General features: G+C 41.8%; 1 protein-coding gene across 1 annotated transcript in view; it reads left to right on the forward strand.

Moving 5' to 3' along the window:
• LOC309558110 (interleukin-21 receptor-like) overlaps window positions 1-22652 on the forward strand; it is a 111283-nt gene that overhangs the window by 70329 nt on the left and 18302 nt on the right. Inside the window, exon 6 of the mRNA XM_082261084.1 lies at window positions 8768-8948. Coding sequence (XP_082117210.1) covers window positions 8768-8948 — 181 coding nt within the window. The remainder of the gene's footprint in view (window positions 1-8767; window positions 8949-22652) is intronic.

The raw sequence follows: 22652 nt of genomic DNA on the forward strand, positions 1-22652 counted from the left end.
CTGATCGCTGCCATTACTAGTAAAAACAATTTAAAAATAAAAAGTTCCATAGTTTGTAGATGTAATAACTTTTTTGCAAATCAATCAAAATACACTTAGGATTTTTTACAAAAAATATGTGGCAGAATAAATACATACAGGTGGCGGACAGAGCATGCGGACAGGATACAGGTGGCGGACAGGATACAGCATGCGGACGGGATGCAGTGGCAAACTGCCCCCCCCCCCCCCCCCCAGGTGTAAAGAAAGTTTTAGTGTCATTTCAAAACAAGAAAATACTTAAAACAGCAGCCAATTTACGCAATAATAATCCACAGCATTCGCATCCGTTTCTGCAACAATGATCCCCAGCAATGGTGCTAGCTTATTTAATAACCCCCAGCATTGATGGCAGTGACTGCGATCCCCATGTGAACTGGCTGCAGTGGTTAACTCTCTGGGAGGTTAATTAACCACTTGAGCTCTAGAAGATTTTACCCCCGTCATGCAACGCTGTACCCAAATAAAATGTATGTAATTTTTTTACACAAAAAAAAAGCTTTCTGTTGAGGGTATTTGCATACCACTGGTGTGTGTTCGCTTTTATTATGTGAATGAAAAAAGAAAAAAACAATTTTGAAAAAAAAAATATTTTTTTACTTTCTGCTATAAAACATCCAATAAAAAAAAAAAAAATTCTTCCATAATTTAGACCAAAATGAAATCTGCTGTCTTTAGTAAAAAAATAAGTGTATATTAATGCCTACAAATGGGATATATAATGGAATTTTTTATTTTTTTTATATATACTAGAAATGGTGGTGATCAGCAACTTAGGGTCCTTTCACATGGTCCGCATCCGCTGACGGAGTCCGTTCTACTCAGTGGGGAACGATCCGCCGATCCCCGCTGAGCAGGCGGATGACCGCTCCGTCTCCGCTCTGTGTGTGGAGACAGAGGTGTCAGATCCCCGCTGTCCTTTATGGGGGAATCGGATGAGGATGGACCGTCTGTCCATTCTCATCCGATCCCATCCGATCCGCTGGATGGATGGAAAATAGGGTTTCCATCCGTCCGGATTTCACGGATAGGATCGGAAGCGGATAGCAGCGGGTGTCATCCGCTGCCCCTTAGGGATGCATGGAGCATCCAATCAGATCCACCTGAAAAACGTACAGGCGGATCTGATCAGATCATTCTTGTGAAAGGACCCTAATAGTGGGACTGTGATCGTGTCACGGGCCTGACACTTTGTGGTAACTAACTTACTGCCACATCACCAGTGACACTAATACAGTGATCAGTGATAATACTATACACTGTCACTGTACTAATGACACCGGCTAAGAAGGGGTTAACATCTAGGGGCAATCAAGGGGTTAATTGTGTGCCTAACAATGTGTAACGTGTGCTGCTTTTTACTACCGATCGATTTGTTTATTTTCTCTGCTTTGCAGGGAAAAGAAAGAAAAAGCGATCATTCCCTCTGTAAAGAGCCCTGTATTGATTGTCAACACAGAGCTCTGGGCTGTGATTTGACACAGCCGATCAGCAGGTCTCGGCCGTGAATCATTGGCTGAGATCTGTTGACAGTCTCTTGCTGTGTCAAATCACAGGGGAGTAGGTGGGTGGGGGCATGTGCCAGAAACCCTGAAACAGGCAGGGACGCACGCCTGTAGCTGACACCCCATCACAGTACATATACTGCAACGGGTCAGCAAGTGGTTAATTGCCAATGATATTTGTAATATGCAGCATGAGGGGGTAATGTACAGCCACTGGTCATTGATGCATTAGTGACCGACCAGTGGCAGTAAATTAACCCCTTTGTGCTGCATTAGTGGCACCAATGTTAGTGTTAACACTGACACTGGTGCCACTAATGCAGCAAATAGGGGTTAATTAACAGCCACTGATCGGTCACTAATGCATCAATGACCAGTGGAAATGAATTACCCCCTCATGCTGCATATTACAAATATCATTAACAATGAACCTCCCCACAGCCTCAGTCTCTCTCTCCCCAAGCCCCCCCAATCCTAAGTATTGCTTACTTGTTCCTTACTAACTTGGTTCCTCCTCTGGCAGCACACTCTTCTCCTCTGACTGAGTCCTCTCTCTCTCATCCCGCCAGTGTCGGCATCTCAGTGACGTCACGTCAGGGGGGAGTGTCTTTGCTGACAGGGAAGGGGAAGGGCTCTGCTGTGCTGTTCTAGGCTTGTGTCGAGTGCAGGAGGAGCGCACTCGGCACATCGTTGCAGGCTGCAGCTACATTGCGGATGGTGTGTAGTGTAGTCATCCACACACACACATTGTACTCTGCGGACTGCGAGCACTTCACATGCGCCCCTCCCCCCTCCTCTAGTAAATGGTACCGCCCAGGGCGCTCCAGTCCCCTGTGATTCCTCCGCTCCGCCTCCCTCCCACTGCCTACCAGCTCTCCATCCGATCCGCCTCCCTCCTCCCTCCGCAGTTCCTGTACAGCGATCCTCATCCCCTGTGATTCCTCCACGGCGCTGCGGCGCTGTCATGCACCCACCCAGGATTGGGGTGGCAACAGGGGTGGCAAGGACTTCTTCTGGGGTGTCAATTGCCACCCCAGCTAACCCTCTGGCTCCGCCACTGTGGCTCAAAGGATCTTGTTAGAACATTTGGTAAAGAAAACTTCCGATAGCAACTGAAACATGACACCAAGTGACTACTGAAGTCCTCTAAACAGAAAGTCTGTTGTGTGTTAGAGGGTCGGCCCTCTTTTGATGGTACTACACAGTGGTAGCAGTTCTGCTGATTTCCTGATCCCTTTTGCAAGGATAGAAGGAAAGGGGAATATGGGAATAGGGCTTTAGCCCTAGCAAAAACAACTTGAACTTGTGCTTTTGGCTCACCAGCCCTTTGCTTCTCAAAGAGCTCTTAGGCTAGCCTGCCCTTTAGCAACAGTAACTCTGCAAGGATTAGCAGTAATGGTCAGGATGAGGGATCCGTACAGACTTCCCCTCAGAGTCCTGGACACGGACAGACCAAGCCTAGCCAGTTCCATTTAGGCGGCGGACCTCCACATGGTCTATGTAGATGGCCCGCCCTAGGTTCCTACAGAGCAGAGGGTGTCCCATAGCTCAGGCCTTTCTTTGTTCCGATACTGTAAACATAAACACAGAAAAAGAGGGCGCACCAGCCTAGCGCATTATCCTCAGTAGGCTTTTAATAATAAATAGTTAAAGTGTCTACTCACAAACAAGTGATGTAAACCAGCATATCAAATCTGACTGACAACATCCATAATGTTGGAGTCCACTGTCTAAGTCCAGGAAATCGGCTGACGCGTTTCGAGGCAGTATCTCTTCTTCAGTCAATGATCAGTCCAGGGGTTTGTAGTTGTTTTTGGTGTTTTATTTTAAATAGGGATGGGAGAAGGGAATAGTGGGATACTCCAAATTAACTATTCACAAGATAGGAGGACTCCTTTCTGATGATGCAGCCAGGCTGCTGATTCACCCTGCCACTAGGTGAATTTGGATTAAGTCTCTATCCAGAAGACTTGATGAACTAAATTCTCTTCAGGATACTCTCCTAGTATCCCCTTTCACTTGACACACTGACACCCGCCCTCAGACTATTCTACTCCGGGGTGGCCCCCTCAGGTCAGGCCCCTTGACACGATAACCTGTACTCACAATACTGTTTTTTGAGGGTTTCCAGTGTCTCTCCCCTTTTAGTCAGTTCTCCTGGACCTCTGGGTTCAGTTCTGCTCCTTTGATCTCCATGCCGACTGCCTGCGACCACGTGCCACCACTACAGAGGAGGAGGCAGCCGCCACCCTAAATCTGGGACTCTGCTCACCAGCCAAAGACCCTGTAGCACATGTGCTCCTGGCTTTTATACAGTATCCCATAATGCACCGAGACAGCCAGTCTCTGCCAATCACCAGGATTGTATCAAAGTCTGTGCACCCATTGATCAGGTTTCCTCCCACTGTCCAACATGCCTTCCTATTGGACCAGTGTGAATCACTCTCTAGACCCAACGAATCACACACTAAGCACACTGAGCAGACCTAACTCGCAGAAAGCAATATATATTTGTCTGCTGCTCCTCTGATATACTCTCTCACTAGCACCTACCTATGAGGGTGCTACAGAAGTGTCACATAGAGACACTTCATTCATGTCACTGCACAGCAGCTTAGTGTGCTGACTAGACCACACCTATTATATCACAACAGCATTTTGTAGTGATCAGAGCACATAAAAAATAATTGTTTTCTATATGTGTCCTTTCTACAGCCCTTCATTCAGATCCATGCAGCCGCCCCTGCCTGCATGTCAAACTTTGGCATGCGATTGTGTCAGCATCCACTTCCATGGGCTGCCTGCATACAGCTCCGAGGTGGATGCAGACAGATCTGTCAGTGGCTCTGCACAGACGTCTGACATATTCGCCCATCTGAATGAGGCCTATAGAAAGATTTGGTCCTCTGATTCCTCCTGTATTGAATTGTATTGTAATTGCACCGTCTACTCTAATGTTGTAAAGCAGTGTGAACTGGCCCTTAGTGCATCTCGGGGGTCAATAAAATGAATCAGCCAAAATTAAAAAACTCATTCTCATTTAATTCCCTTTATGAGCAGGCAGCTAGGGGTGTCTGATGTGCTTAGTCGATGCTCATAGCCATGAGTCAAATCCAAGACAATCATCTCACATCTATGTGACCTTTATTTAGCCAAAATTTAGCAATAAAAGCAAACTTATTAAAAGGGTGGGGGTAGGAAGGATATGTGTGGGTGACAAAAACAGGCAAAAGTTTCTGAATTCTCAGATATCTGGAAAATGATCCTCTGAATAATTAGAAAATAGAGTTCTAGGTCTATTTAGCTGAATGATCTGGAATTGACGATACAATTTAGAAACTTGAGTAAATGTAGGCTGAACAGCAACTGAATTCTGGCTGCATCCATTTAGTGGAAATAAAAAAACAAAAAATAACAAACCTCTCTATACTACCTGCTCTGTGCAATGCAGACCTCCTCTTCTCGGGTCCCCTGCCAGCACTCCTAGCCCCTCCTCTCTGTTCAGTGCCCCCGAGAGAAGCCAATGTCCCACCCATGGGGACACTTATGCGTGCTCACTCCCAAGCCCAGCTGCTGCGTCCATTGACATAGACAGCGGAACTCGGCCCTGCAACCATTTCCCCCTAACTGGCTTTGATTGACAGCATTAGGAGCCAATGGCTCCTGGTGCCCCAGCAAAGCCAGCGAGACCCGGAAGTGAGGGGAGAGAAGAGCTGCAGACATGCACAGCGCAGGATCGAATGAGGGCTCAGGTAAGTAAAGGGAGGTGAGGGGGGATGCTGATGCCTAAACATTTTTTACCTTAATGCAAGGAATGCATTAAGAAAAAAAAAATGTTTAGGCTTTAGAACCACTTTAAACGTTACACTCTCTCATTTCCAGAAAATTCAACTAACTACTAAGAGAATCTTCAAGGAGTTTCTCTGGATTATGGGCTGTATCAGGTAGAAAGATTTCTCCATTACATGTGAGATATACTGTATTATATTAAAATGTACAGTATTAGACAAAGACTTAGCACCACCAGTAAGTTCCAATGAAGGCTTAACAATACCATTCGTAAAAATCGAACAAATAATAAAAATTTTAAAAAATAACATAACGAAACCTTGTTAACCAAGAGCAAAACTAGAAATATGCACCATTCCTGAAGATGCTCTGCCCCACTTATATGTGTTTTTTTCTGTGTTGTATCTGATAACTGTATCTGGCTGTAGTTGTTTGACGTAAGCTGACATCTAGTGCCAGTTTATAGCCACTGTTATCCCCTCCTGTTTAAAGCGGAACTACAATGTATAACACAGTCCAAATAGCTATTTATTTATTTAAATAGTTAGGGCAGATAATTCATGCAGAATTTACTTCCTGGAATCCATCTGCCCTTAGCTCAGGTATGCATGCAGGAGGGTGTGTTTAGCTGTGAAAACCCCTCCTCCTCTTCTAAGGACTCTTGGGAGGTATGACATCATTTGTCTAGGAAGTTTAAAACAAGTGTGCAAACAAGTGCTTCCAAGAGGGCTTTGAAGGGTTAATGCTTTTTTTGTTTGTGTTCATGCCCTTCAGTTAATTAGGTCAGCCAGGTGCAAAATATTACATTGTCTTATGTGTCCTTGACCTGCTAAACTGGTGGTGTCTGAGAAGCAGAGGTTAATGTTTTTTTTCTCTTTTCAGAAAGGTCACTGCCCCCTGCAGGTCATACCATACATAGGTGCATCTTAGAAAATTAGAATATCATCAAAAAGTTAATTTATTTCAGTAATTCAGTTCAAAAAGTGAAACTCATATATTTCATATAGATATGTTACACACAGTGACATATTTCAAGCATTTTCTTTTTAATTTTGAAGATTATGGCTTACAATCAGTGAAAACCCAAAATTCAGTATCTCAGAAAATTAGAATATTATATAATATTCCAGTTACAAAATGGATTTTTAATACAGAAATGTTGGTTTACTAAAAATATGTCCATGTACAGTATAGTATGCGCTCAATACTTAGTCGGTGCTTCTTTTGCATGATGTACTGCATCAATGTGGCGTGGCATGGAGGCGATCAGCCTGTGGCACCACTGAGGTGTTATGGAAGCCCAGGTTGCTTTGATAGCAGCCTTTAGCTCGTCTGCATTGTTGGGTCTGGTGTCTCTCACCTTCCTCTTGACAATAGGAAAGGATTTCCCTTTCCTACATCTCTGAGCTTCAACATGCCAATGAAGACTGTGTTCAGGCTAACACTTGGACTATCTTTATCCCATCATCTGCAGTGTGTGAGCTGGCCTGAATACTGCCTAAATCCCTCCATAGGAGTAGAGTTCCCTGTGAAGCACCCTCTAGTGTGTGCTAGAAGTAGTGTTAGAGTAGGTAAGTTATGCATACGGTAGCTCTGATTCTGGGCCAGGGTTCATTGACTCAGGGATGGATGACTCATCCTGACAGCTCCTCTGGTGCCTTCCCCTGGTCTAGAATGTTGTAGAATCTTGTTGTGGATCCTGCCACAGCACACAGAGGAAGCCCTTCCTGTAGGCATGGGAGCATAGGCGTGCGCACAGGGTGTGCCGGGTGTGCCTGGGCACACCCTAATCACCTAGGGCACATTAGCATTATCGCTCTGTTTGCCAGTGAGGAGATGGGAAAGATCTCCCTCGGACCTGCTCTGCCATAAGAGAAGTGCCACACACTTCTATTTCACTTTGCCAGCAGGGAGAGTAATGTACCGGGGCCATATACATGTAGGCAAACACATGCATGTGTATTTAAACTTTGGGGTGCACACCCTAATGCAATAGGCTGCGCACACCTATGCATGGGAGCAAAAAAAAAAGGACAGTGTAAGTAGATCAGCACTTCTGGGGACTTACAAGGGGGGCGACTGTCACATGTAGCCAGTTCTCCATGAAGACAGTGGTGTGCTTATGTCTGCGTCCTTCCCTAGGAGATCTCCTGAGAGTCAGCCGGGTTGGCTGGAGAGAGAGTCAGCGGGGTGGGCTGGTGAGGAGTTAGCCTGGAGGGCTAGTGAAAGGGGCAGCTGCAGCAAGGTGGGCTGGAAGTGCCTGAAGAGGTGGTTCTAGGATCAATGACCACAAGGAGGAAACTGTGAAAGTACAAGCTGTGTCACTCTACGGTTCTACACTCATAGGGGCTGCGAGTCCCTGCCTGTAAGGGGCTGTTGCTAGAGACTGTCAAATTCATAACCTCCCATTCCTATCCAAGTTATTAACACTCAATAAATAACTGCCTCTGTAGTGTCTGTGAACATTCTGAGTGCCTGACTGCAGAAGTGGGGGATCCAGATCACCTGCGGCTCCCTAGGGGGTGTGCTACAGCTGCAAGCCACCCCTTTTCTCTAGTCATATTGCCATCACAACTGAGTTATCTAGACCCATTCAATCCTTTAGTGTATACTATATTTTTCTGCATATCTAAGTGTTATTATTCACTGTCTGTTTGTTATTCTGTACATACCTGATTGTCGAGTGCTCAACTCAACCAGCTTTGGGTGGTTTCCCAGGGTTTGGCTGGTACTTAATGGTGCCCACTGCCTATTTTTGTCAATACAGAAAGACTGCTGAGTTCAGTTTATACTGTGACTCTGGTTCATTTAAAGGGGTATACATTTTGTCCAAACCTAGAGTGTCAGAGGGGTTGGGAAGTTCCCAGGGTTAGTACAGTATAGAAAGACAAGCAATATCTAACGGCTTTGACGGGGGTAGTGCTACACCAAAAACATAGCCACGGGGAAACAATATAATACTATATGGTTCCCAAGAATGGAAAAACACTCTGTGGTTTCCAGGGCATAGAGGTGGCATGATGAGTAAATGGCACCCCCGTGCATTTGCTAACAGCAGTGTGTTTGTGCTGTGGGTACAGGAAAGTGTGCAATTTACACACAGTCCTGCACATGCAGAAGCTGGACCTAGACTTTAGAGGAAATGTTCACATTGACAAGTGAGGAACATTAAATAAAGCAAACCTGTGTTCATCTTGATTACCCAGTTTTGGATGAAGAAATTAATATTTGTTGGAAGGTGATTGACTGACTAAAGTGAACATAACTTCACTGTATTTACTAAGCTCAGTGAACAATCATTTGGCTGAATGAACAGTCTGTATTCCTTTCGTAAATCAGCCCGAGTATGCTCTTCTTACCTGCAAACTGATTCTTAACATCTTACAATAGTGACATGTGATGACGTGGTTTTCCTGTCTGTTATGTTTATACAGGAAGCAAAGCAGAAGACTTTCGATGACAAAGATCACACAGAGCAGTCTGAGGAGTTACTGGCATCAGAGTTTGAAACAGGCTCAGATTATGATCTGCGTCTTCGCTGTAAAATATTGGAGACGGATTCTTATAACAGCCAATGGAGCGAGTGGAGTTCAGAGCTCAGGATACCTGCTTTAGGTACCATCAATCCGCTCAGCTTTAATCTATTAAATTAAAGTGTACCTTAAGTATCTTTACAGTCTGCAGAAAAAAAATTCCTGACATGTCACAATATACAGCAACGGTATCATTTTTTTTAAAAGTATTTATCATTAAAAAGCCATCCTTGAGCTCCAGTTCAGTGAGTGTGCCTAGGCTGAAAGGATGTCATCAGTCTGCGACAGGCAGGAATAAGCCTTTCTGCAGTCTCCTTCCTCCCAGTGATCAGACTGCAAAATTATAATTTTGTAACAATTGGCAAGGTGAGAAGCTGCAGCAGGGGCTGTCCTGTGTCAGACATTTGTGAACACAGAACTGTATGGGTTCCAGTATGAACATAATTGCTTCATCTCTGAGCTAGCCCCTCACTCAAGGAAGTAAATAGTGAATGTAGATGATAACTGAAAAAATATGGCTGTGTTCTCTGGAGAGAAAAGCAAGTAAAGGCATTTTCATGAAGAATACTGTGATCTCGGTGAGATGCAATAAACACCTGAAAGTGTTACATTTGTACATTTTATGTTTACTTTAAAATGTTATTTTTTTTATTACAAATGGAATACCAAGGACTGTATGAGTTAGGAACATTTCACCTATACAGGAGTACAGGTCGCCACCACCCTTTCCCTCATAATAATTTATAAGCTTCTTGCCAATATGCATTTTCAGTTATTGACAATGCTGATCCAGAAGCATATATTGCTCTTGCAAGAGCTTGGTCAATGTTATCCTGATTTTCAGGTGTCATTTTATCTATAAATGAAGGGATTTGTGTATTTTTGTCTAGCAGTCGTTTGTAACGCTTCCTTACTTGAAGATTTTGCTGGTGGACAAACACTTTGTGATGATCCAGAAGCAGCAGAAAGTGTTTCTGGAATGAGAGCTCTGGAGTGAAAAGTTACTTGCACTTTTATTCTGGTCCTCATCATTTCATTCGTTTTTTAATGTATTCAGGGCACCTCTGGATTGATAGGATGTGTTTTGTCATCCTTGTAGCATTTGGAAAAGAATATTTCTTCTCACAATATCTGCAAATTGCAGCTTTGCTCTCAGCAGAAATTGCACTGTGGAAATGTTTCCAAACTCTACATCAGGAGTGCTAATCCTGTGGCCCATAGTGTCCTCTGAGTGGCCCTTGACCTCAAACCAGGAAAGCGCACTTCTATTATATCCTGCGAGTTTGGTGCACTTTCTGAAGGCAAACAAAAATACTTGAATGCAGGAGTTTTGGTGCACTTTTGGGAAAGTGCAGCACACCCATAAGATGTAACAGAAGTCTATGGCAAAGCATAGTTAACCCTCAGTTGCACTGCGCTGCACTCATGGAGCAGGTAAATTGCAGCGCATCAGTTTGAAAACAGTCTTAGTGCCGGTTCACACTTATGCGGTTTGCGAGATCGCATGTAATTCGGAGCGCACTGCTCCTTCATTACATGCGATCTCATGTGCAGATGCGAGTTCAGCCATACACTTTGTATGGCTGAATTTGCAGCGCATCCGCAGCAAACTCGCACATGAGGCTTTTTTTGAGCCGCATCAGAATCGATCGCACAGTGGTTCACACTTGTGCGATCCGATTCTTTGCGAACTTGCAGATCGCACTACGATATGCGATCGCAACTGGGGGTGTCGTTAACTTTTAATTGACACCCCCTGCATATCGCATATGGCAGTGTGAACTGCCAGATGTGCGGATGCGTTGCAGGAACACGCTGCATATTCGCAGCGTTCCCGCATCGCACAAGTGTGAACCGGCACTTATAGGGGACTGAGGACAGTAAGGGCTTGTTTACATTTGTAGTTTGGGGGGGCAGCAAAAACCCCATAGTTGAGATATGTTTTTACAACACCCCCCAACCATTAGTGTAGTGTCAGGGGTCGCAATAGTGACCCCACCCCATGCTCCAGGGGGCTTGTGTAGCCTCCCTGTCAGATTCTGTTTTACACTTGGACACGAGGGGCAGCATACACAGGAACCAATTCTTTCAATTTCCCTTCTCCATCTGCTAAAAGAAGGCTTCTCCTTCTTTCCCTCCTGGTGGCATTTAGTGAGTTGCAGAAGAAAAATGTTCATTATGCTATTCAAAATAAAAAAGAAACTCAAAATTCTGAACCATTTAATTTCATTGTGGCCTACAACTGGTTACCAAATCCCTTAAGTGGCCCTAGCTCTTCCAAAGGTTGAGCACCCCTGCTCTAGATGTTAGTCTCACCATTTTACTGAGAGGAGGAAAAGTAAAAAACTATTTACTGACCACACTATAAGGAAACATTATGCTGCGATGGCGAAGAACATTAATAGGTATCATTTTAAGGTTAAAAAGGATAAACTAATTTATCAGAAAAATGTACCCTCAATTGAAGTGATTGTAAGCCTGAGTCATGAAATTTGGGCAAAGTGCATATAACTGCAGTGTTTACTTATGTCTCTCCAAAGCTCTAAGCCCCCGTTCACATGGAATGGGGCTTTGAAATTGTGCGATTTCAAAACTGCATCTCAGTGCGACTTCGGTGGTGACATTGAAGACATCTGTGTGGCTTTATGCACAGATCTCGATTTAAGTTGCACCTGAAATCAGCAAAAGTAATGCATGTACTACTTTTTCAAATCAATGCAGCACCGCAAAGTCAGCATTGCATCAATTTGAACACTGCCATTGCCGGCAATAGGATGCGAACTGTCATGCGATTTGACCTGTCAAATCGCTCCAATGTGAACGGGGGCTAAGAATCCTTTTTCTGGTGCATCGTTCCTCTGTTGTCAGCACAAGTCACTTCTGAGAATTTTTCGGACAGATGAGATGAGATGAGTGTCGGGAGGGAGGGGGAGGGAGCTCAGAACAGAGCTGGTCTATTCATAACACAGTTCGTCTGCTGTATGGGCAGGGGTGTGTTTCTTTCCTCCAATCAGCTCTCACACATTGTAGCTGCAGTCCCTCCGCCCTCTTCTCTGTGCTGCTGACAGAGGAAGAAACATTTTGAACACAATCTGCACTTTTGAAAGGGTGTAGAGAGGGGAAGACTGCATATAAACAAGTAAGACCTATGTAGGAGGATTTGTTTCATCTCTGTGTATCATCTAAGGCTGTTGACTTTACTGGGTATATGTGAGGGTTTAGGACAGAAACCTTTTTCTACTGTATCGCATCACCCAACTGTATGAGGAACAAGATGGAATCCACAAGCAAACTAAACTGGAGCATTTCCCCTGCAGTGCCCTCTAGTGGCAGAAATGCATATTTCTCTTGTTTGAGAACTGGATTTGCTTGTCTTTAGCTGAGAGAACTTGCAATAAAGACTTTACATAAAGTCTCAGAACTCTTTAATCTTTAAGGTCTTCATTACTTATCATTGTAAAAGAACATATTCCAATTTTTTCCAAATTTTCTGTAAAAAAAACCTAAAACAAACGGGAAAAAAAATGTTATTTTTCTGGGGTTTTTTCCCGGGCCTTTCCATTTCTACTTTTGAGCAATGCCGGATTACAATATAGGCAAAACAGGCATTGACCTATGGGCCCCAAGTTGTTTAAGAACCCCACGACAACTGATCAAAATAATATAAATTTGAAAGAAAATTACAATGAAGCTTTCTTAAACTGTTTACAAAAGATGGAAAAAAAATCAATCAACTCAAAGAAACAAAAAAGTCACATTAAAAACTCTATAGAAAAATGTCTGTATTAATGTAATGTACCCAATAACAACTTAACCACTTCTGGACCGGAAGATTTTCCCCCTTAATGACCAGGCCATTTTTTTGCTATTCGGCACTGCATTACTTTACCTGACAATTGCGCAATCGTGCAATGTTGTACCCAAATAAGAGCTTTCTTTTGCTGGTATTTAATCACCTCTGCGATTTTTATTTTTTGCGTTATAAACAAAAAAAAGAGTGACAATTCTGAAAAAAAAAACAATATTTTTCACTTTCTGCTATATTACATTTCCAATTAAAAAAAAAAAAAAAAAAATCAAATTTTTTTCATCGAAAACAAGAAGATTTTGTGAAAATTCGTGCGTCTGGAAAACCAAATCGCATCGAATGATCACAGAAAAAATTGACTGGACTTTCTAAGGCACATCATAGAATGAATCAAGTTGACTCGTATATAGTAAAATATAACCTTTTTATTACAGAAAATTAAAAGTTTTGGAGACAAACAATAGAGTTTTTCCTCTTCAAGAGGTAACCTTTGACATGGATATTAAAATCGCATAGCCCAAGACAATTTTTATCCAGATCGGCCAAAGGAGGGGGTGCCTGGAAAAATTGTGTGGGTTATGATGCATTCATAATGCGTTCACAACAATAGTTAAACAACTATAAATTCATATCTGATCTTTGGGTCTACGCGTTTCCCAGCGTGCTTCTTCAGGACCACATTTTAGCATCAGATAAATCTTAAGACAAAAGAGAATTTTCCATTAGTACATTTATGGTACATATAATGAGTAATGCATTGTGTGTGCGTACAATTCAAAGTAGACTCACACCATGTGGATGTAGCTAGTGTCTCCCGGGCGGACATAGAAGATGCGATACAGGACAATCAAGGTAGAGTAGTGATCTAAATAATTTATATGGTAAGATCTAAAAGTATATATAAAATGTGGTTTAAGACATTTATATTTAGTAAGTTAAACCAAAGCCTCATTATTAACTGTGCCTACCTGTATTATTTTTCTTACTGTATAGGCATATAAAAGTGAATTTTTGGCAGAAATGGAATGCAGCAGAGGATTTTACCAGGATCGATAAATCCTGGTCTTGGACAGACCTGATAGAGCATAGAAAAAAGGGAGAAATATAATTTCTAATATGTATTTTACACATATAGTGGGCCCCAAATTGTTGTTAACTTATTACCTTTATAGCATGTCTGTGGTAACAGATATGGTAGTATTGGAACCTCTTGAATATTGCTCCTACGCTCACAGGATCCAAAGGGAAAGACAGCAAGATGATGCTGAAAGGGGTAAGATGATTTTAGCTAGTATTGGGATACATCTTATCTATTATGCCAAACAGTGTCTATGCTGTATTACCTTGTTAGTCCAGTGGTCACAAATATGACCCTTTGAAGATTTAGTTGATCGGAAGGGCCCTCTCAAGGCTATAATGGACCAGATCGAAGATAGTGATAAGGTATCCAATCCTATTGGGCTATATGTTTAGATTGCTTTTTCCCACATTCAACCTACATATAGACAATATACATGTATCTTATATTAGGATGCTGTTAGTAAAGGGTTCGAATCATCTAATAGATATGATTATATGGTATAGGCAACATACCGGATGTATATATGGATATTAATATGCCCATAAGGTACGATTAGCTGGCTGGTAAATTAGGGTCCCTGAGTGTGGAGCCGGAGGTTCTGGCCTGTAATGTATCAAAGAGTCCATTAGGAAGAACGTCCCCGAAAGATTGATTAGTGTGGTAAAACAATTCCCCTGTCTGTTACCTGTGCTGCCGCTCTGCCACGAGTCCGCCGCCACATTGAATGGTTGGCGGGCTAAGTCCTTTTGTATCGCGCCCTCCACACCGCCATTGGCGGATCGAGCGCCCGGGGGCAGAACTTCCCCCAATGACGCTACTTCCGGCGTGACAACGCCTACATCCGCCAGCGGCGGTGCGTGCGCCTCAATACACTCGCTTCCGAAACCAGAAGTTATGAGTGCAGGGAGGTGATCGGGCGCCGGCACACGGAAGTATGCCGATCACATCCGGTCCCTCCCGAGAAACGAGGGGACACCGTGGTGTCTCCCCGCTGAGGCGCATATGCCCGCCCGGAAAGAAAAGAGCACACATCCTGTGGGGGTCCATTGAAGTATTGCACACAAACCAATTAACTATAATGTACAGTAACATAAACAATAATTTTAAACCACATTTGGAGTTACCATTTACAGCGTGTAGAATACAGATGCCATTGTCAATCATATATTTTAATCGAGGTTCTTATTTATATTTTAGTAGAATGTAACAACAGGTAGTATGGCACCCTAATTTACATAGGACCCCATTTTAAATATGAAAATATTCTTATGACCGACTGCACCTGAGATGTTTTGGTGCTATTTCTTAGTGGTGCATATCTGGGTGAAGGCCCAGAGGAGGGGGAAGGGAGGGTTTTTAAGAAAAAAGAAAGAAAAATATATATATATATATATATATATATATATATATATATATATATAGGAGTAGATGGGATTATTATATATACGGATGTTATAAGAACGGCTTGTAACATAAAGCATCGTTCAAGCCTGGATGTTTAGTAGCTTGTAAACTAAATATCCATCTACTCTCTCTTTGTAAGATTATTTTATCAAATTCCCCTCCCCGGGGGTTTTCCAAAATCCTTTCTAGCGCTGCAAATTTGATAACCGAGGTGTCATTTTTGTGATAGACCCCCAAATGTCCCCCTATCGGGGTTAATAATTGGTTGTTTTTGCCATAACCTATATGATCTTTGATTCTCTTCCAAAAGGGTCTTTTTGTTTTCCCTATATAGTATGACCCACATGCACAATACATGATATAGACTATACCTATAGTCTGGCAGTCAACATGGTGTAAAATGGAGTGTAAACTGCCATCTGGTAAATACATGGATTGATTTTCGAAAATCCAATCACAGTAGTTACATTTGCCACATTTCCATGTACCGTTTACTTCCTCATTTTCCTGGTTCTCACTCCCACAAAAGTGGCTCTTAGTCACTCTGTCCCTAATTGATTTAGCTCGTTTAAAGGTAATTTCGGGATGATCTTTAACATATTTGCTTAATATAGGGTCATTAGTGAGTAAGTGCCAGTTTTGTTGTAATATTTAACGCACAATATTATGTTGTCGATTGAAAGGGGTAATAAGCCGAACAGCTTCTGTATTATCTTTCTTTTTGGGTTTGTAAATGAGGTCCTCTCTTGTTCTTTTAGAGGCCTTGTTAAAGGATTTTCGGAGGCATGTTTTTGTATATCCTTGTGCTAACAATCTGTCACGCAGAGCATTTGCTTCCTGTTGATAGTGTTGTTGATTTGAACATATGCGTTTTAAACGTAGAAACTGGGAGTAGGGAATACTTTGAATTAAGGGTTTGGGGTGGGAACTAGTGGCGTGCAAAATCGTATTGCCTGCTGTAGGCTTACGGTACAAAGTAGTGCCTATTTTTCCTTCTTCATCAATATAGATCTGGATATCTAAGAATGAAATAGTTTGATGGCTATATTGGTGTGTAAATCTCAGATTAAAATGATTGGTATTTAACAGACCCAAAAATGTAATGAGGTCCTCCTCCGGCCCCGACCACAGCATGAACACGTCATCTATGTATCGGAGCCAGAGGAGGACTGAGGAAAAGTAGGGTAACATCACCTCATCTGAAAAAATGGCACGTTCCCACCCCCCCAGGTACAGGTTAGCGTAGGATGGGGCACACGAGGTCCCCATCGCTACTCCCTGTACCTGGAGGTAGTGGGACTCGTCAAACATAAAGAAATTCCCTGTCAAAATGCATGATAATGCCTCAAGAACAAAACCATTTTGTTTACAAGCTTCAAAGGGACGTTCCCTTAGGAACGTTTTCACCACGTCTATTCCTTTATTATGGGGGATACTGCTGTATAGGGCCTCTATATCAATCGAGACTAGAATTGAGTTGGAGGGAACCCGTAGGTCCTCCAAGTGTTTTAGTAAGTGAGGTGTGTCCTTGACATAAGATGGTAGGGTTGTGACATGTGGTCTTAGATATAGGTCAACAAATTGACTGGTTGGCTCAGTATATGAGCCGACTCCTGATATGATGGGCCGACCAGGGGGATTTTCAAAATTTTTGTGGGTTTTCGGTAGGGAGTAGAACGTAGGTGTGCGTGGGTTCTTTACAATGAGTGTCTCATGTAGTGCTTTATCTATAATGCCATTATGGTATGCTTCCCCAATTGCGTGAATAAGTTTAGTTTGGAATCTGGTTGACTCTTCTTTTGAAATTGGTTTATACCAATCATGGTTGTTCAAAATGGTTAGGCACATGGTTTTGTATTTTTCTACACTCATAATCACTACGTTCCCCCCTTTATCTGATGGTTTTATCACTATCTGGTTGTTATTAGTTAAATTTGTAAGTGTTTTTTTCTGATCCCAAGTAAGATTTTGGGTGGCCCACTTGTGTGTACTTACATCTTGAATTTGCTTGGTTACCTGTGTTATAAAAGTAGCTATGTTGGGATTTGTTTGCAGCGACGGAAATTTGTTTGATTTCTTTTTAATATTAGGGATTGGCATTAATGTGTTTAGGTGATGGTTGCTTGCCCCTCCTGCATTGGTCTCTGGTTCAAGCTGGGTATTATTAGTCTCTAATCCTTCATTTTCCTCTAGCAAGTCCATTAGGTCTTTGAGGGCGCGAAAATCGCGCACCTTAAAGTCCTTCCATTGCTCTTTTTCAACTATTTCTTGTTTTTTTCTCTTTCTATCTGAGTCATATAAATACTTATATGTGAGTTTTCTCCCAAAGAGATTTAGATCTTTAATGAACTCAAAATGGTCTAGTTCTTGGGTGGGGCAGAAAGATAGTCCTAGTAATAATACTTCTATTCCTGTGGGAGTGAGATTGTGAGTTGAGAGGTTCACAATATTTAGGTTCGTGGTGTTGTGTTCATTTTGGCAAAAAGAGTGTCCAGTGGTCCCTTTATTTGTCTGTTGTCTTGTGATGGTTCTTCCTGAAGTGTTTCTATGTTTGGTAAGACTAAAAAAACATCGTCTTCAATGTGATTAGCCTCTGATCCCATTTGTGATTTAGTATGTGTTTGTACCTGTTGTTGTGAAGTAGTTTTCGAACGTACTGATCCATCACCATTATCACCACCCGTGGGATTCGCAAGTGCTTGTGTCCTATTTTGTGAGGGTGTTGATACTGTTTTGTTTGATTGTGCATCGTGTTCAAGTATTCTTTTCTTACCCACACCCCCCGGTGCGCCATTACCATCACCATGTTTTGTTCTTTTCCGAGGTTGTCGGTGTCTCCAATGATTGGCTTGGTATGTATATGAGTTCTGTGAAAGAGATGACATGTTAGAGGAATCTGATTCAATACTTTCATAATCCCGGGTATTATTAGTTCTATTAGGTTTATTGAATGTGCGGCCTTTTTGTGGACCCATTATGGGCCATTTATATGCCATATTGTTACCAAAAGCTACTCTGTCTCTCATCATCTTTTGTTCTTTCTTATGGACAATGTCCATATTGTATTTTTCCAAATATTCCTGGAGATTTGTATTTCTAGATGTATATTCAGGGAGTAGAGTCAATGCTTGGTGTTTGGTATAAAGTGTGGTAATCTCATCATTCAATTCTGTCATTTCTTTTCTGTATTGATCTAGTAGGATTAGAATCATTCTTTTAGTACATGAATTGAGATTGGCCTCCCATGTTTCTTTTAAATTGGGTGTAATGTTCCTAATGTTAGGAAAAATTTGTATACGTAATCCCATGGGATTTAGGCCTTCTTCAATATATTTTTCAAAGAATTTTGTATGCCAATGCAGGTTTGACTTTTTTTCCAGCAGTTTTTTAAGTTTATGAAAGAAAACTTCTATATCCACTGAGCCTCCCTGACCTCCTTGGACATTGTTGTGTATTTTTTTCATAAATCCATCCCATGATGTGCCCAAATAGTCCGTCATTCTAAGAACATACTTGTAAGTATTTTTTGTAAAAATCAATTTATATATATTTTGCTGTTTAGAAAAATAGATATATAATCTATTTTTTATTTCCCATTTCCCGGTAAGGGGAATAAATTAGGGAAAATGATTATGACAATGTCTGGGTGTTCAAAAAACAAAAACGGGTGGATAACACCCAAACTTCTAGAACAAAGGAGAAGTTGAACCACCCAGTAGGTGCCATCATCCAAAAAATTGAAAACAAGACGATTTTGTGAAAATTCGTGCGTCTGGAAAACCAAATCGCAACGAATGATCACAGAAAAAATTGACTGGACTTTCTAAGGCACATCATAGAATGAATCAAGTTGACTCGTATATAGTAAAATATAACCTTTTTATTACAGAAAATTAAAAGTTTTGGAGACAAACAATAGAGTTTTTCCTCTTCAGGAGGTAACCTTTGACATGGATATTAAAATCGCATAGCCCAAGACAATTTTTATCCAGATCGGCCAAAGGAGGGGGTGACTGGAAAAATGTGTGGGTTATGATGCATTCATAATGCGTTCACAACAATAGTTAAACAACTATAAATTCATATCTGATCTTTGGGTCTACGCGTTTCCCAGCGTGCTTCTTCAGGACCGCATTTTAGCATCAGATAAATCTTAAGACAAAAGAGAATTTTCCATTAGTACATTTATGGTACATATAATGAGTAATGCATTGTGTGTGCGTACAATTCAAAGTAGACTCACACCTTGTGGATGTAGCTAGTGTCTCCCGGGCGGACATAGAAGATGCGATACAGGACAATCAAGGCAGAGTAGTGATCTAAATAATTTCTATGGTAAAATCTAAAAGTATATATAAAATGTGGTTTAAGACATTTATATTTAGTAAGTTAAACCAAAGCCTCATTATTAACTGTGCCTACCTGTATTATTTTTCTTACTGTATAGGCATATAAAAGTGAATTTTTGGCAGAAATGGAATACAGCAGAGGATTTTACCAGGATCGATAAATCCTGGTCTTGGACAGACCTGATAGAGCATAGAAAAAAGGGAGAAATATACTTTCTAATATGTATTTTACACATATAGTGGGCCCAAATTTGTTGTTAACTTATTACCTTTATAGCATGTCTGTGGTAACAGATATGGTAGTATTGGAACCTCTTGAATATTGCTCCTACGCTCACAGGATCCAAAGGGAAAGACAGCAAGATGATGCTGAAAGGGGTAAGATGATTTTGGCTAGTATTGGGATACATCTTATCTATTATGCCAAACAGTGTCTATGCTGTATTACCTTGTTAGTCCAGTGGTCACAAATATGACCCTTTGAAGATTTAGTTGATCGGAAGGGCCCTCTCAAGGCTATAATGGACCAGATCGAAGATAGTGATAAGGTATCCAATCCTATTGGGCTATATGTTTAGATTGCTTTTTCCCACATTCAACCTACATATAGACAATATACATGTATCTTATATTAGGATGCTGTTAGTAAAGGGTTCGAATCATCTAATAGATATGATTATATGGTATAGGCAACATACCGGATGTATATATGGATATTAATATGCCCATAAGGTACGATTAGCTGGCTGGTAAATTAGGGTCCCTGAGTGTGGAGCCGGAGGTTCTGGCCTGTAATGTATCAAAGTGAGTCCATTAGGAAGAACGTCCCCGAAAGATTGATTAGTGTGGTAAAACAATTCCCCTGTCTGTTACCTGTGCTGCCGCTCTGCCACGAGTCCGCCGCCATATTGAATGGTTGGCGGTCTAAGTCCTTTTGTATCGCGCCCTCCACACCACCATTGGCGGATCGAGCGCCCGGGGGCGGAACTTCCCCCAATGACGCTACTTCCGGCGTGACTTCCGGCGTGCGCCTCAATACACTCGCTTCCGAAACCGGAAGTTATGAGTGCAGGGAGATGATCGGGCGCCGGCACACGGAAGTATGCCGATCACATTCGGTCCCTCCCGAAAAACGAGGGGACACCGTGGTGTCTCCCCGCTGAGGCGCATATGCCCGCCTGGAAAGAAAAGAGCACACATCCTGTGGGGGTCCATTGAAGTATTGCACACAAACCAATTAACTATAATGTACAGGAACATAAACAATAATTTTAAACCACATTTGGAGTTACCATTTACAGCGTGTAGAATACAGATGCCATTGTCAATCATATATTTTAATCGAGGTTCTTATTTATATTTTAGTAGAATGTAACAACAGGTAGTATGGCACCCTAATTTACATAGGACCCCATTTTAAATATGAAAATATTCTTATGACCGACTGCACCTGAGATGTTTTGGTGCTATTTCTTAGTGGTGCATATCTGGGTGAAGGCCCAGAGGAGGGGGAAGGGAGGGTTTTTAAGAAAAAAGAAAGAAAAATATATATATATATATATAGGAGTAGATGGGATTATTATATATACGGATGTTATAAGAACGGCTTGTAACTTAAAGCATCGTTCAAGCCTGGATGTTTAGTAGCTTGTAAACTAAATATCTATCTACTCTCTCTTTGTAAGATTATTTTATCAAATTCCCCTCCCCGGGGGTTTTCCAAAATCCTTTCTAGCGCTGCAAATTTGATAACCGAGGTGTCATTTTTGTGATAGACCCCCAAATGTCTCCCTATCGGGGTTAATAATTGGTTGTTTTTGCCATAACCTATATGATCTTTGATTCTCTTCCAAAATGGTCTTTTGTTTGTGTATTGAGGCACACGCACCGCCGCTGGCGGATGTAGGCATTGTCACGCCGGAAGTAGTGTCATTGGGGAAAGTTCCGCCCCCGGGCCCTCGATCCGCCAATGGCGGTGTGGAGGGCGCGATACAAAAGGACTTAGCCCGCCAACCATTCAATATGGCGGCGGACTCGTGGCAGAGCGGCAGCACAGGTAACAGACAGGGGAATTGTTTTACCACACTAATCAATCTTTCGGGGACGTTCTTCCTAATGGACTCTTTGATACATTACAGGCCAGAACCTCCGGCTCCACACTCAGGGACCCTAATTTACCAGCCAGCTAATCGTACCTTATGGGCATATTAATATCCATATATACATCCGGTATGTTGCCTATACCATATAATCATATCTATTAGATGATTCGAACCCTTTACTAACAGCATCCTAATATAAGATACATGTATATTGTCTATATGTAGGTTGAATGTGGGAAAAAGCAATCTAAACATATAGCCCAATAGGATTGGATACCTTATCACTATCTTCGATCTGGTCCATTATAGCCTTGAGAGGGCCCTTCCGATCAACTAAATCTTCAAAGGGTCATATTTGTGACCACTGGACTAACAAGGTAATACAGCATAGACACTGTTTGGCATAATAGATAAGATGTATCCCAATACTAGCTAAAATCATCTTACCCCTTTCAGCATCATCTTGCTGTCTTTCCCTTTGGATCCTGTGAGCGTAGGAGCAATATTCAAGAGGTTCCAATACTATCATATCTGTTACCACAGACATGCTATAAAGGTAATAAGTTAACAAGAAATTTGGGCCCACTATATGTGTAAAATACATATGAGAAATTATATTTCTCCCTTTTTTCTATGCTCTATCAGGTCTGTCCAAGACCAGGATTTATCGATCCTGGTAAAATCCTCTGCTGCATTCCATTTCTGCCAAAAATTCACTTTTATATGCCTATACAGTAAGAAAAATAATACAGGTAGGCACAGTTAATAATGAGGCTTTGGTTTAACTTACTAAATATAAATGTCTTAAACCACATTTTATATATACTTTTAGATCTTACCATAGAAATTATTTAGATCACTACTCTGCCTTGATTGTCCTGTATCGCATCTTCTATGTCCGCCCGGGAGACACTAGCTACATCCACAAGGTGTGAGTCTACTTTGAATTGTACGCACACACAATGCATTACTCATTATATGTACCATAAATGTACTAATGGAAAATTCTCTTTTGTCTTAAGATTTATCTGATGCTAAAATG

This window comes from Pelophylax lessonae (assembly GCF_965119305.1).
Source record: "Pelophylax lessonae genome assembly, chromosome: 6".
NCBI classification, from domain to species: domain Eukaryota; kingdom Metazoa; phylum Chordata; class Amphibia; order Anura; family Ranidae; genus Pelophylax; species Pelophylax lessonae.